At 49.3% G+C, this 14,821-nt stretch overlaps 1 protein-coding gene across 1 annotated transcript in view; it reads left to right on the forward strand.

Annotated features, from left to right (window-relative positions):
* Positions 1-336: 336 nt before the first annotated feature.
* Positions 337-14,821, forward strand: part of PRDM16 (PR/SET domain 16) — a gene marked incomplete at both ends in the record, with an annotated part of 214,441 nt that continues 199,956 nt past the window's right edge. The window contains one exon of the mRNA XM_082069877.1: positions 337-373. Coding sequence (XP_081926003.1) covers positions 337-373 — 37 coding nt within the window. The remainder of the gene's footprint in view (positions 374-14,821) is intronic.

Below are 14,821 nucleotides of genomic sequence, written 5' to 3' on the forward strand. Positions count from 1 at the left end.
TGTAAGGTCAGTGTGCGGAGGGTTAGGAGCGGAGAGGGCTGATTTTTCTTAAAGGGGCAGATCAGGGGAAGGCTGCGATGGTGCTGGGCGAGAGGAGGGGGGAGAGATAAGTGGTCTGAAGAAGAGGATAGGACAAAAAAAGAAAAAAAAAAAAGCCAAACCACCCTGATGATGATGAATACATTGGAAAGTTTTTTTGGCCCTGGTGAGGGTGTCAGATTGAATGCTCTGTGCGCATGTGCGAAGGTGTCCAAACTGACAATGCTTGGGAGATGAAGATAGTGTGTAGCTGCTTCTGGGCTCAAGGAGGAGGAGAGGAATCCACAAGCCGACACGATGAGATCCAAGGCGAGGGCGAGAAAACTGCCCAAAAGTAGGTCCTTTCTCTCCCTTCTTCCGCGTCCCAGCGCCCCGGCGGGCGGGCGGGAGGGCGCGGAGCCGGGCCGGGGGCTGCGCGGGGCTGCAGCCCCTCTCCCTCCCCGCGGCGGCGGCCAACGCGCCGCCCGCCCCGTGTGCGCGGTGACCGGGCGGCCCGCGCTGCTCCGCGCCGCTCCGCGCTGCGCCGCGCCCGGGCGCGCTATAGCGGGGCGAACGGCGAGCGGCGCGGGGCCGGGGGAGAAAAGCGAAAGTTAGCTGGAAGTTGACGAAAGGGGATAGCAACTTTTTTTTTTTTTTTTTTTTTTTTTTTTATATTGAGTCGTTCCAAGTCTTGTGAAATAATATTCCTGGCTTTTGAAATAGTGGGCGCTAGAGATCTGCGTTTGGCATCTGCCTGCGAGAGCCGGAGAGACTTAACGCTGGAGGGGGCGGGGGGGGAGAGAGACAGACAGAGGCAGACAGGGGGGAAAAAGAAACCCTTCTAGTCTCGGGAACAATTATCGGGGAGAGGAAAGAGAATTTGTAGCAAAAATGGATCCGCTCTCAGTGAGGGGCTTTGGATTCGCAGGTCCAGAGGGAAGATCCTGAAGGCAGCTCGGGTGTCCCAGCTGGGGGTTAAGAAGGTCTGGGGGAGGGGAGTGTGGGGGAGTGTCTTTAATTTTTAATTTTTAAAATTTACTTGGGGGTGGAATTGCAGCTCGTAAGTCTCGCGCAGCTTTTTCCTCCGTCTTCCACCAGACCCTTTTCCTTGCTTGCTTGCTTGCTTTCGAGCCGTTTTTAGGCTGGATTTTCAGAGAAGGAGAGTGCGGCTTTTGTAGGGAAGAGTGGGGGCTTTTTTGCCCCCGCACCCGTAGAGTCCAGCTGCAGACGCTCGGTCCGGTTCGCCAGTTAACTCTTAGGTTCGGTGCAGCAGAGGATCCGGGTGCCCGGGCAGTCTGTCTGTACTTCTCTACTATTATTATTTAGTTTCTGTTTCACTCTGGCTCCGTACGAAATATCTGGAGGCTGCAGAAGTTCCAGCGCAATCTGGCCCCTGTTGGAAACTCTGCTTGTAGTGCTTGGAGGAGCATTCTGAGAGTTAGCGGCGCCCGGATCGGTTCAGTCGCGGGCGTTTTCCCAGGGAGGCTTTCGGGCGGACTTTGACGTGTTAAGAGCTGGATGAGGAGGTTTTGGGGGCTCCCCGGCAGCCCCTGGCATGTGAACGGCTCTGCCGCAGCTCGGAGGGGGGGTCCCCAGGTGCGGTGGGCGCTGGCGGCCCCGCGGCCACCAACACCGTTTGGGGTGAAATCCTGGGCGTAGTTGCAAACCTTGGCAGGCGAAGGGGCAGAGGCAGCGGGAGCGGACGCAGCGCTCCCACACGTGGGCTCAAAGGTTTATTTTGTAATTCAAGTTCGTTATTCGGGAGCCTTTTCAACTCCTCAAGGTCAGCGGGCATTTCTTGCTGCAGCTCTGGTCCCAGTATGGGCTGCAGTTCCCCTCTCGTTTCGCGGAGAGCTCATCGCTCTCGCAAGCGCTGCCCGGCAGAGCCGCGGCTCCTCAGCCCGGCTTGCTTTAAAAAATACAAGAAAATGGCTTTGTCGCGGGGTTTGCGGCGGTGGCGGGTCCCGCCGCGGCCGAGCAGCCACGCCGCTCCGCGCCCTCGTTTTCCAAACCACACAACACGCAGCAGCCCCAAGGCCCAGCAATTTACCTTCGTGCGGCCACATTTTACAACGCGCTCCATTAAGATTTCCCCAACTCCCAAAATAGCCCCGTGCAGATATTTGTGTGCCGTCCGTACACCGTGCTGGCTCTAACAAATGCTGCTCTGTACGCAGAAATGCTGCTCCAAGGCGGGGATGTTTTACAGTTGGTGATCAACAGTGTCAGCACATCGCTGCGATGCTATTTGGGAAGTTGTCTTTCTATTAATCCTGTTTGGTTTTGGTTTTGTTGCTGTTTTTTTTTTTTTTCCCAATAAACACACGCTTTAAATGCCCCCGTTCATTATTTTTTTTTTTAACTCATCATTTATCATTTAGGTTGTTAAGGAGAAGAGTAATTTTCAGAGCTCTCTTGGCTGTGAAAATAAGGCTGAATAGAGTGGAATAATTATGTATTTTTTTTAATGTTGATTTTTCCCCCTCCTTCTCTTTCTCTTTGCTTCTGCAAAGGGCACGGAGGTTCTGCAGATGTGCGCCCGTGTGCGCAGCGCGGGCTCCGCGTTTTTCCAGTTGGTTGGTTGATGCGGGGTCCGAGCTGCCCCGGGCTTGGGAGCGGTGAATCCGCTTCAGGAGCGGGAGGTTCTCAGTGCCCGGCTTCTGGAGTGCTAGGGACATGAGCTGGGACTTCTGTGCCTGGAATCAACTACTTCCCTTCAGCAGGAGCTGCAGTTCAGAAACCTCCGGTCTGTGAGTGAGCGCTGCTAATACAAACTGGAAGTGTCTATTTGGAAGGCTGAGCTCTGATTAAAATCAGGTGTTTAATACAATACAAGGCCCAACGGTTTATGGGGTTTCAGTTGAGGATTTTTTAGGGATCACAGTTCAAAACAGTAGTCCAAAGCTAAGGTTTCAATATCCCAGGAGTATTTATTTGCAAAACAGATTAAACACGGACACGAGTGTATGGATCTTGCTGTATTTACATCAGCAAGGTAGCGAGAACTCCCGTTCCTGCACGAAATCCCGGGCGCACCTCTGTGCCCGCACTTCGGGGTGCTCCAGCCTCCATTAGGTGCATTTATTAATGCTGCACATATCCCGGGGAAAGCGATAGCACACGGCCGGCCGCCGAGCTGTGCAGGGCGGCACTACACAGTATATTAAAAACACAATATGTTGTAGAATTTCATTTCATTGGACAATATTTTAAGCAGATGTGAGGCTCCTCTGGGAATTCGACTCTATTACCTGACTTGGGAAGGGTTGAACGTGCGTGTGCGCGCCGGGGTGGGGGTTAGAGTGAAATTCTCGGCAATTTTAATCCGACTCCCCAGGAGCAAGGCAGGTATCGGAGCCGGCGGGGTTGAACCGGAGATGGGGAATTATTTTCGCTCGCTTTATCGCTCACCTCTGGGGGTGGGAGTCTTTGGTCATGGTCGTAAATCTAAAGATGAGGCTTGGGCAGGGTGCGAGGAGGCGCAGCAGCCCCGCGGGTGCTGGCGCTGCGGGCGGGCACCCCCGGGCCCCCCGGCTCCCCGCACCCCCGCCCGGGGGCTGCTCCTCTCGGTAGGGACCCCAGGGGCCGGCGCCCTGCGCTGCGGAGCGCGGCGAGCCGGTGGCCCCGAAGGAGTGGGCAGGTAACAGAAGGCCGTGCTGTGCCCCCGCGGTCAATGGGCCTCGTCCTTCAGCGAGAAAATAAAATATTGGTGACTAGGGAGAAGCTTCTATAATAGCTGGCGGTCTCTTTTCTACTACCGAGAGAGTGGAAAGGCGGCAAATAAATAAGTTGAATGCTTCACGTGTAAAGCAAATTCGTTCTCTTTCGAAATCTATGAATTACGTTTGCAATGTACAAATAGAATTCCAAACCACACACGGATGGGTATTTGTTTCATTTCAGGCTCTAAATAAATGTTCGTGCTGGAAAACGATAGCCAGTATTTCTACGGCCCCGTTTGCTTTTCGTTATTAGGAATATGACAAAGTTTCAAGTCCGAGTTTTCAGAGAGAGTTGCTGCATCTTTCCGGGCAGGCTGGACCGACAGGGAAAGGGGTGCGAGTCCAGCGCTGCCCTCCCCAGCCGCCTGAGCCCGGTGCCTGCTCCTCGGGTTCAGACCCGGACAGGACAGGTTTCCCGTTTACTGATATTTATTTTTTTTTACTAACGAGGGAAAAGGGAGCGGGCGAGAAGCGAACGCAGCGGCTGGAGTCCAAGTACCGCTTCTCGGCGTGCGACTGTTATTTGTGCTTGAACAGACGGTTCCAATATTGGAACACACGGAGGACGAAAATTTATGGCGGTTTCGGGCGTTTAGGGTTTTGTTGTTGTTGTTGTTGTTTTGTTTTTTTTACGTCTTCAAGTCTGCCGCCGCCTGTGCCCTGTCTCTAACCCGACCGGCGGACCCGGCCCCGGGCTCAGGCAGACACATCCCGGGAAGCCGGGCGGAGCGAAGCCGCGCTGCTGCCCGGCCCGGCCGAGCGGCTCCGGGGCTCCCGTTCCCCGCTGGCCGGCGCTCCCTGGCCCGCCGGCATCGGGCCGCTCCCGTTCCCCGCGGCCGGGAACGCGCTGCGCGGGTGCGGGGGCCGCTGGCGCTGGGTCCCCGGTCCCCGCCGCCGGGGCTGCTTCGCCCTCCCCCGCCCTGCCCCGGATCTGTTCAATTAGGCAATTAGGGATGCCGGGCAGGGAAGCGGGGGGGAGGTTGATCCGCTAATTAAGATGATGTGTAATTAGCGCTCCAACAAAAATTACCAAGGATTTAAGATCGGTTTAGTATTAAAAAAAAAAAAATCCAAATTTTTCAAATATAATTTATTAATTCAGCCGCCCTCCCCATTTAGTTTATTTGAGAAAGCATAGATGGAACAACTGCAAAGCGTTTCCTTCTCCCTTGTCCTGGGAAGAAACTTGGCGAATGGGAGGAATGAAGCTGTTGCTTGATGTGGGAGACCGAACTTGCCCGCAGATGGGCAGGATTAAGGTGCCAAAGTGCTAATGCTGAGGAAGATGCACAAATCGGGGGCTGAATTTTGGCCTGCAATAAAGTCAGTGCCCGTGGGTGTCCGCGGAGTTTGCGTGTGAAGTGCATGTGATGTTTTATCCACATGTGTTTACATCAGAGGGCATTTGCGTGTGCGTATGTAAAAGTTTATAAAGCGCACCAAAGAATGGTGCATTATTCCAGTTTCACTGAATTCCTGTGTCCTCTAGAAAACACTGGGCAGATGCAAAACATATCTCTGCAGATGCACTTGTCTGTTGAACTGAGAATGCACATGCAAAGACCTTATAACACGCAGTAAAATCACAGGTACTGTGTGATCACAAACCAGTATGGTATGTGCAGAAATCAAATGACCCGTATTTTAAAACTTTGTTTGGCATCAAATAAAGCTGTCTTATTTTTAGACTTTATATTGGAACTGCAGCGCAAGTTCAAGTTCAGCAATAGCAAATTAGGTCTTTGAGCTAAGGGCAAAAATTGAAACAAGCATATTTCTAAAGGCTGCAATTAAACATACCTGATGAAGACACAGAGGTCAGAAAGAGCAAAGAATTGCTTTTCTCTCCCACACACAGACACCATCCCCTGTGCAGTCATACATTACAAGGCTTTGAAATGGGTAGGATTCTGAACTATTAAACGGGAGAAAGCCAAGTGTACCTGAAACACAAAATCTCCACTGGCTCCCAGGCAAAATGCAATGCAGGAGCTAGGATTTCACAACACGGGAGCACTGTAATTCATCGCCCTTGCTCGCTGTAATAATACCCCGGCTCCTCGGTCGGATGGGAGCGTTCCGTGACCGGTGCGACAGGAACGCTGCTGCACGGGGCTCCCACCTGCCGCACAAACCGCCGCCGCTGGGCCCCGATACCTGACGGCAGCCAGGGAACGAGCGTCTGTGCGCGGCTGCGTTCATTACTGTTTGCAAAGCACCCTGAGATTCTCAGAAGGAAATGCCCTGTTGAGTGAAAAGCATTATTATTGTTATTATGGCTATGATTATTATGGCTTATATATTTTATAAAAGCTCTGTACTATTTAATATAGTGCTTCAAAGACAAAGGCCTGCGGAAGTTTGCAAACAGGAGCGAGGCGCAGCAGCCACCTGGGCGGTGGGAACGCTGTCGGTGTGCGGCGGCGCTGGGGACGCGGAGGCCGCGTGTGTGACGGCTGGCGCGGGATCCCGCGCGCCCGGTGACACCAGCAGGAAAAGAGCCCACGTTCTTCGGACTTGCTCTTGCCCTTCTAGCTGTAAAATTTGCATTCTCTGTGCTTACTATTATTATCATTATCATTAGTCCCTGTTGCAGTAAACTTCCGATGGGAGAAAGTGTTTACTGGAAGAAAAAAAAGCCATTGCATTTACAGCCTGGGCCTTTTGTGCAGCACGAGGCCGTGCTCCCGGGGCCAGGGCCAGCTCTGCCTTTGTTTCCACAACCTGATGGCTCTCCCACTTTTACTGGATATGTTTATTTTTTTCCAGTTAGAGATTATTTAAATGATAAACTCATGCAATTCCAAATGCTACCTGAAAGGATCAAAATCTGAGCTGAATAGTGATTTTTCTCATGCCTGTTTCCCAAGGGATGTTTTTAATCCTGAAGGGGTAAGTAAGCAGCATATCAATAAATACACACACCCGCGATGTCCATCTGCGGTTCAGGGAAGGCATCTGAAGGATATGTGCAAACACATTTGTTTCCACTCTCTGGATAACAGCCTGTTGATATGTCAGGGCTCCGCAGCATTCCACACCAACATTACTGCTGTGTTTTCTGATCTTAAATATGCCCTTTTTCTGGAGGAATTTCAGGTCAGGGATGTCGTGCTGGAAAAGATCTATGACCTTATTATTTCTTTTATTTTCTTAATGGATTTTCATGCATCACCGCTACCTACTCACGGGCTGTTTATTTTTATTTTGATTGCAGTAGGTTGTGCGTTATGTAGCGTCCAAATCTGTAACAGAGCGTCCCTGTCCTGAAGAGGTTTTTTTCCCTCTCTTCATTCAGTGAATGATGTGACCCCCTTTGCTAATAAAAATGAAATACGCCCCTCATCTCTGGAATCAGTGTACTTCTTCGTGCTTCTGAATGCTTATGCCCTGCAGAAGCGACTTGCCTTTTTTGTTTTGGCAGCGGGGCAGGAGGTCCCCGCGGTGCGGTGGTGACGCGTGCTCCCCGTGGGTGACAGTCGGAGCTGTCCCGCGGAGCAGAGCGCTCTGTGCACAGGTACCGGTTGGCAGTTGCTGCTCAGCAGCACTCGGTGCCCAGGACAGTGGGAGAAGGAGAAGTTTCTGTTCGGAAGGAGGATGAGCTTTCATCACGTCACCTCTGAGATGTGCTTTGTTCACATTTTTGACAGAAAACTAGTAAGGCATTTTTTGTGCCGCCGGACCCACTTTTGTCCTGCGGACAAGGCCACTGGCTCTCGTGGGGAGACATTTTCCAGCTGCAAATGGACTCAGACAGCCAAATTATTTCCAGTAGGCCACAGAATAATACGTCTATCACGGTAAATCGTGGTCTCCGTTGAGCTGGTGTGGAGAGAAAGGCTTCATCTTCTCAAAACCATTCCCTTTTTGTAATGGTGTGGACACGACTGGGGGAGGCCAGACCCGGGCTCTCCGGAAAGCGGTGACCGCGCGGGCGTTCGGGCTGAAATGTCAGCCCAGAGTAACGGTGCGGATTTAGTTTTGTCTCGAGAGTTTTACATCTTTCAGGTGTTTTGCTTAAAGGGAAGATTTTGATGTGGGAGGTTTTTGCTGGTCTGTTTTTCTTGGCTTAGAGCTCTGAGCAAAGCTCCGGGACACAATGCCCGGCATCAGTTATTGGGATCAATTTAGCCATCATTGCCAGATAACGCTGTCAGCCCGTCTGAGATACATATTTGTTTAATAGTTAATGTTCTGTACAAAATACAGAGGGTGGGGAGAAGTCAAACTGTAGTGAATGCTCTGCTTATTTTATATCCACTATAACTATTTTTGTCCATGAAAATTGGCTTAATTATATCAATGGAATGTTTCTTTTTCAATTCTGTAGGCAATTAGTCCATCTTGCTGGCTGCAATTTATTTTAATAAAAAAATAAACCAGTGGCGTGTTCAGTTCCTCATCCCCTGGGGACAAATGCGATTGGTGTGTTTAATTTCATTAACTACAATGCGGCCTACTGGAAAAATGTATAAAATCAGCTTTATACAGCTTAAACACTGGCATTTGAAACAAATCATTACTGCATTGGCTGTCACACTGGTAATTCTAGAATCCAAGACAAAAATATTATAGCTGTTTTTATAACCCTCTGCAAATACACTGTTAAAATAATTTGTAATCATTTTTTAAACATGCCCTGATGTTTTTAGTTAAAATATCTTATCACCACCAAAGAAGGTCGGCTATTCGTTATGGCGTGTGTGTTTTATTCAATGATTCGGAGGTCGCTTCCCCTGCAGCAAACCCACACCTGTCTGTCTGTCTGTCTGCCTGCCTGCCTGAAGCTCCCCAGTTTAGGATGGGCTGTTAGTACCCCCTGAAACTGTATTTTCTCAAGCACATGTGCTTGTCCCGCTTTGCAAGCCCAGCTTTTGTCAGGCAAGGGCAAGGAACAGTTTTGCTGAACGGGGCAGATGAAGAACATGATGAAATTCAGCGTAATTTCAAATACCACCTCCCCCTTCAACGAGCTTTTCTCTCCGTGCCACCCACGGTGCACCATGGCGCAGCGATGCCGCGGCTGTGCTCCTGGCGGCGGGGGGACGGGGTGTCCGTCCTGGTCCCACAAACACTCATATTGTGATTCCGCGAGGCTGCGGAACAGCCGAACGTCGCCTGTTCGCGGCGCCTGAGCCGCCCCGGCGCGTGGGGCAGACCCTGGCGCTTGCCCTGCTTCACAACTCTATTGCTGCGCTTGATTACACCGAGCGGTTTTCAGATACACGGTGTAGCCACAAAACTGTTCTTCACTGTTTTTAACACATCTCTCCATATACACACAGTATTGGTTTAAGGTTCGTGTGTTATTAGTGAATAATCCCAAGCAGAACACGTGCGCCTCGTTTTCTTCTGTGAAAACTGAGGTTAAACTGACAAAATTCAGGATTTTTTTTTTAATGAGAGGCCAGATCCTCAACTCATGTAAATCAGAATCAGCATCGGTGAAGCTGATTTTCACCAGCTGAGACATGACCCAGGAGATTTTGTGCATATGTGCATAAAATATACGAATATTGGTCTGTAGCTGTTTTGGGGGGATGCAGTTCCAGCATCTGCAGATCAATAGCTGCTGGAGAAATATGCCTTGCTGCTTTTTTTCCCCTTTCCCTTATGGGATGATCAATTATATCTCCTCAGCATATTTTAGACAGATTGCTATTTTCTGAAGTGGCAGGACTTCCTTTCCAAAGAAGTAATATACAGAAGATGGGCCATATTGGACATAAGCCATCTGTTCCCTTGCATGCCTTGTGCTTTTATCCCCCCCACTTCCACTGCTGTCATAAACAGTAGTTAATTTTCTTTCCCGTATCTTTAACTTTACAGCAGCGGTGTCTTGGTAGGAGCGATACCAAGTTATTGTTTTATTGGTATTACAGGGGGAGAAAAAAAATCTCCTTTATTTCCTCAATATAAAATCAGAGGGGGACTGAAGAGGAGACTTTTCCCCCCTCGCTACGTGGCCCTTCCCGCAGAGCAGCTCTACCTGAGCTTAGGCGCAGCTCTAGGCTGGGAGCAGCTCCCTGCCCAGGCCTGGCCTGCAGCACACAGCCTATATTTAGTATATTTACTCTCCCGGCCCAGCGTTATTGTGCTTTGAGCGTGTGATTCGTTGGCTGTAAGGAAAGGTGGAAAGTTGGATGCGAAGTTTCGCTCAGGACATGGAAAAGTGGTGGAATTGTGCAGCAGGGAACGGTGGGTGCGGACCTGGGTTGCTATTATTAAACAAAAAAACCCAAACACCAAACCTTGCGCAGATTGAAACAAGGGAGCTGGGCAGGGGTTGCTCTGGGATGCAGGAAAAGCATGAATCGGGTTTTTGCTGAGCTGATGAACCAACTTTACCAGCTTATGCAGATAATTTACCCTCAGCTACTTCAGCTGTGGAGCGGGAGGGACGTGCGTACCTGCCTTGGATTTCTGGATCGATGTCTCGTTAATGATCTTTGTGTTTGTTCCGACTCCCACTGAGATCTTTGGGATGTAGTCGCTGAATTTATTGGATCAGATTTTTAATTTTTTTCTAAGTTTCAGATTTGGCTAAAAATCTTTTGTTCTGCCTCAGATGCTTAAAAATGCTGTTGTTGACATGTAGCCTGGCATTTGTTTGCCTTGCAGGGTAGTGTTTACTGGTGTTTTTCTCTATTTCACAGTGAATGGACCTTTTGGGCTCAATCATATAAATTAATATTTAAATGGCTGTGCTTGAGGTTCATGTAGTATAAAATTGCTTAACCGTTTTTTGCTGTTTATAGTAAAGGACTGGTTTCATTTTATATTTTATTACATAAACGTGAAATAAAGAACATGCACAACTTAAAGTGATCATATATTTTATTTTAGAATTATCACATAGGAATAAAATAAATGTAAATCCCTACATGGCACGATAGTCACACTTAAAAAGCAGTTGATACCTCACGGAGAACTTTGAAAAGCCCTCTGCTCAGAAACACTTCTGCTCATATATCCCATATATAATGAATAAAAACCAGATCTTTGTTACTTTGGGAGTTCTTAAATTCTTCCTGCTAGAACACTCTTCAAGTATTTATCCAGCTAAAGTTCCGAATGGAGGTTGGTGCTTTGTGTGCTGACGGTCCCTGTCGGGAGGGCTGGACCAGCTGCCCGGGCCACGGTCGAGCGCCGGTAAATGCTGGTGCCTCCTCACATCGTTCATTGTGGGGGGTTTATGATTATTTATATACTCAAAATGTGTTCATGAGGTGAAATGGATGTCAGCCCGTTAAACAGCAGTTTTGGGTAGCTCTTCAGTCACCATGTGGATCTCTGAGTCCCGAAGAACCCAGAGTTTTGCTGCAAACCGCCCCAGGCGTCGCCTCGAGCTGCAACCAGAAGTTTCTTGTGTGATCTGGGAGTCAACACCCCAGCTAAATATTGATCCATGCAACTGCGCTGTGTGTTCCAGTACATCAGGAAAAGGAGCCCACATTTAACACCTATCTATTAATCTAGGGGTTTTTTGCCCAAGGGACAGTGACTTTTTTTTCTAAAGGATGGTTTAGCGGTTTGTGGAGCGAGTCTTGGGGCGTGAACCGGAGCGATGTCCTGCACGGGGTCGGTTCTGTTCGGCGTCTCGGTGCCGCGGGTGCTGGTGGGAGGAAGCAGCGCTTGGCTGGGACCTGAGCTTCTCACCGCTCAGTAATTCAGCCCAAGTCACACCCCTGGAAACTGAACACAGAGCTCAGAGAAAGCGTTCTCCTGCCCTTCTGTCCCTAGGAACTTCCCCTCTCATTTAGTGAAGAAGCCATAATTCAATAAACGAGGTGGGAGGAAGAGAAGGAAACAAGAACCTATGGAAGATCCAGAGTGTTACTTTGGGTTGGGACCCTCCTTTTTTTCCTAATGGAAATACTAAGGGTAGAACAGGGCAAACCGAGGCTCATGCCCAACTCAAGACCAGGAAACCTGAGTTCCCCCATGGAAGTTTGTCTTCAAGCTCATGCAGCCGATCACTGTCCCGAGGGAACGTGCCCAGAGCCCGAAAGCTGCTGCGGTTCATGGCCACCCCCCCGGGCCCGCTGGACTTTGGAGCGGGCCCTCAAGGCACTGAGCTCTTTGGGACATCAACGCTCTTTGCATATAAAGATTTTGCTTATATCTGAGTTGGTCTGTAAGGCTCGTTAATGATTAGCCACCAAGGGGCTGGTGTGAGATACCTGTTTCCGTGGATGAAGTCAGCTGTGCCTTTGTCTCTGCTTCTAAAGTCCTTTTTCTGATGTGACCTGGCTTTTAAAATATTGATCAACTTTTTTTTTTTTCTTCGCCTGTCATTTGAAGAGCTATATGGCTTATTCTTCTCCAGCAGCATAGAGGAATGTGTATTTACAGCCCCTTCAGGATCCTTGCGTCAGTGGAATATTCCCCTTCCGCAGTCACGTTTCAGTAACCCAGGGCTGAAGGGGCAGCTTTGAGGACGTCCCTGTCTGTACGTAGATCTGTCTGTCTCTCTCGTTCACAGTCACAAGCTGTAACTACGTCAGGGGTGTTCATCTTGTTGATAACGGCAGGTTCTTCGTCTTGCTTTTTAGTTCTTTCACTGAAATGACATCATACATGTTTGAAATGAGAAGAATCCCTGAAAACACAGACAAATATCTACCTGCTGATCTATCTGTCTAGAGACTAAATATTGGAAGAGCGCTCATTTAGATCAATCTTGCGCCTCAGTGCTCACGTTAGAACAAAGCAAAAAAGCACTCTTGAAAAATTACTGAATTCTCCTTGCAGCATCAGGTTCCAAGATAATGATGTGTCTGTGTGTGAAAATATTAAATTGCAATAACATGCAGAGTGAGTGGCTTTCTGAATGGGGTATTCAGTTCACAGCTTGGACTATCCATAAAGCTAGTGAGTGACAGAATACAAATGGTGTCATAAAACATCAGGGGAATTTACAGCCAGCCTCAATCTTTTTGATCTATATTCTATCTATGGAGCGCTCTCAATCTATCTTTAGTTAATGAAACAGTTAAACATATTTAATTATTTATCACTGTTTAATGTCAAGAGTTATCAAAACAGATTACGTTTCCCACACATGCACTTAGAGGTATTAGAAGAACTCTAAATTGTATGTACTGAAGTCTGGGATGTTTCCTGTCCAGAGATAATGCTTTAAAACGCATCTCTGCATGGAGATGTTTTCAACCCGCGGTTGTTTGGTGAAAGCAGAGCCTCTCGTGTCTTGGCCTGAGAGCATGCTTGATTTCTAAAATTTTGCTTCTTCTACAAACTGCTTTTATTCATATTAAAAAACCAGAAAAATGAGAAATCAGTTTTACTCAAGGTGAGAAATGAAATATAACGGAGCATTCTCAGAGGGCATGAGCTGCCCCACAACAAAGAGCCAACGGAGAAATCCTTCCTTCCGAAAGTCGGTGTGCGGCGCCGCCCTCCCTGCGCTGGAGAGCAGCCCCGGCAGCTTCGCACGCCTGCCCTGAGCGCACCTGAGAGCGAGCACGCGCGGCTTCCCGCGGCTTCCCGCTGTCGGTCTCACACGTGTATGCACACGTACACAACGTGTGCCGGGAGGTCTCCGAGAGCCCGGCGCCTTCGGAACAGTCGGGCGCGGATCTCGGAGCTGCCCCGCGGGTCTCTGCTTTCGCAGAAGTGAATTTCGGCATCGCAAACCTCCCAGGCCCTTGGGTTCCTGCTCCCCCAGCGGAGGTGTTAATTGGCACCTCGGGTTGTGCTGAGCTGCTAAAAGCCGCCGGTTGTTACTGAATCTCATCTGCTGGTTCTGGGCTGGGGGTGGGTCCTGGGGATCCCCCTCGGCCGCACCACCTGCGTCTTCTCTATTGGCAGCTTTGATAAGAAATCATTCTTTCTTCTCTGCCGAAGGTCTCTCTTTACCGGTGGTTTTAAATTGCTTTCCACTCCGGACAGACTACCCTCGTTCAAAGAGAAATGTGGAGGAGGTGGCTGGTTCCACTAAGTATGAGGAATCCATTACCAGAGGACTGAATCCTGTTGGGATCTCTCGGGAGCCAGCCCTCCTTGGCCCACCAAACACAGTGTGGCATTGTCGGCAGAAAGGGCCGGGGGATAAAGGCATCCCGCCTCGCTTTGCCCTCACAAAGAAACCTCAATACTTTTATTCAGCGGAAAATGGAATAATACTTCTGGGTTTGCTTTGAAAGGCGCAGCGCTGGCTCCTTCGTGCGCTGCGGCTGCGCGGGGAAGAGCTCTGCGCGAGGGGAGAGGGCTGCGCACGTGAAATGAGATTAACGGCATCGCCGTGCCAACGTGTTAAACGTTTGGGGGTTTACAAGGAGTATCGATGTTTCGTTGCAGGAATGAAGCCCCGCTGCACGGCTGTGCGGCAAAGCAAGCCAGCCTGCTGGAGAGAAAAGGTTTATTATATGTCGTGTTCCCTTTAAAATGCACCAGGTACTAACGTTCTTTCGGTAAAGGTAGGTTAGGGGCTACTTCAGATATTGCAGTGCTCTTAAAGAGTCACTTTTCAGTTGCTGAGTGGCATCCCTGTATCTTTAAGGTAGCCTGCCATAAAAAAAACCCACCCTACCAATTGCAGGTAATTAATTAATTTTCTCTAGCTTCTGTTTTGTGAAGGAAGGGAAAAATTCACCAGTGCATCTGCTGGTTTGTTGTATCACCTTTTGTAATTTTCGGTAATGTAGTCCAAAAATTCCCAGTGCAGTGAGATGAGTGTGTTAGATCCTATAACCCCAGCTGACGAAGAGCAAAGCCTTTAATGCGCGTTGTTGGGGCCAGAGGAAAAGATTTTGGTGTTGGAAACAGACAATGAGGCGCTTCAGAGAAGGGGTTTTGCCTTCAGTGGCTTGCAGGTGGTTTAATGATGATAAATGTGGGATGTAGATAAGTGGACTTGAGTTTAAAATGAGGAATCCCCATTTTCCGGTGGGTGGGAGCTGCTGGGCCAGTGTCTGCAGTGAAACCCCCCGAGGAACGAGGAAGAGTGTTTGCGTGAGCGCAGACTAAACTTTGGTCCTGAACCCTTCAGCAAATGTGGATTTCGGAGCAAGTGGCATTATTTACAGGGCTAAAGGGATGCTTGTAGTGAAACATTTGTG

The sequence above is a fragment of the Streptopelia decaocto genome (assembly GCF_964273445.1).
Source record: "Streptopelia decaocto genome assembly, chromosome: 20".
Classification (NCBI taxonomy): domain Eukaryota; kingdom Metazoa; phylum Chordata; class Aves; order Columbiformes; family Columbidae; genus Streptopelia; species Streptopelia decaocto.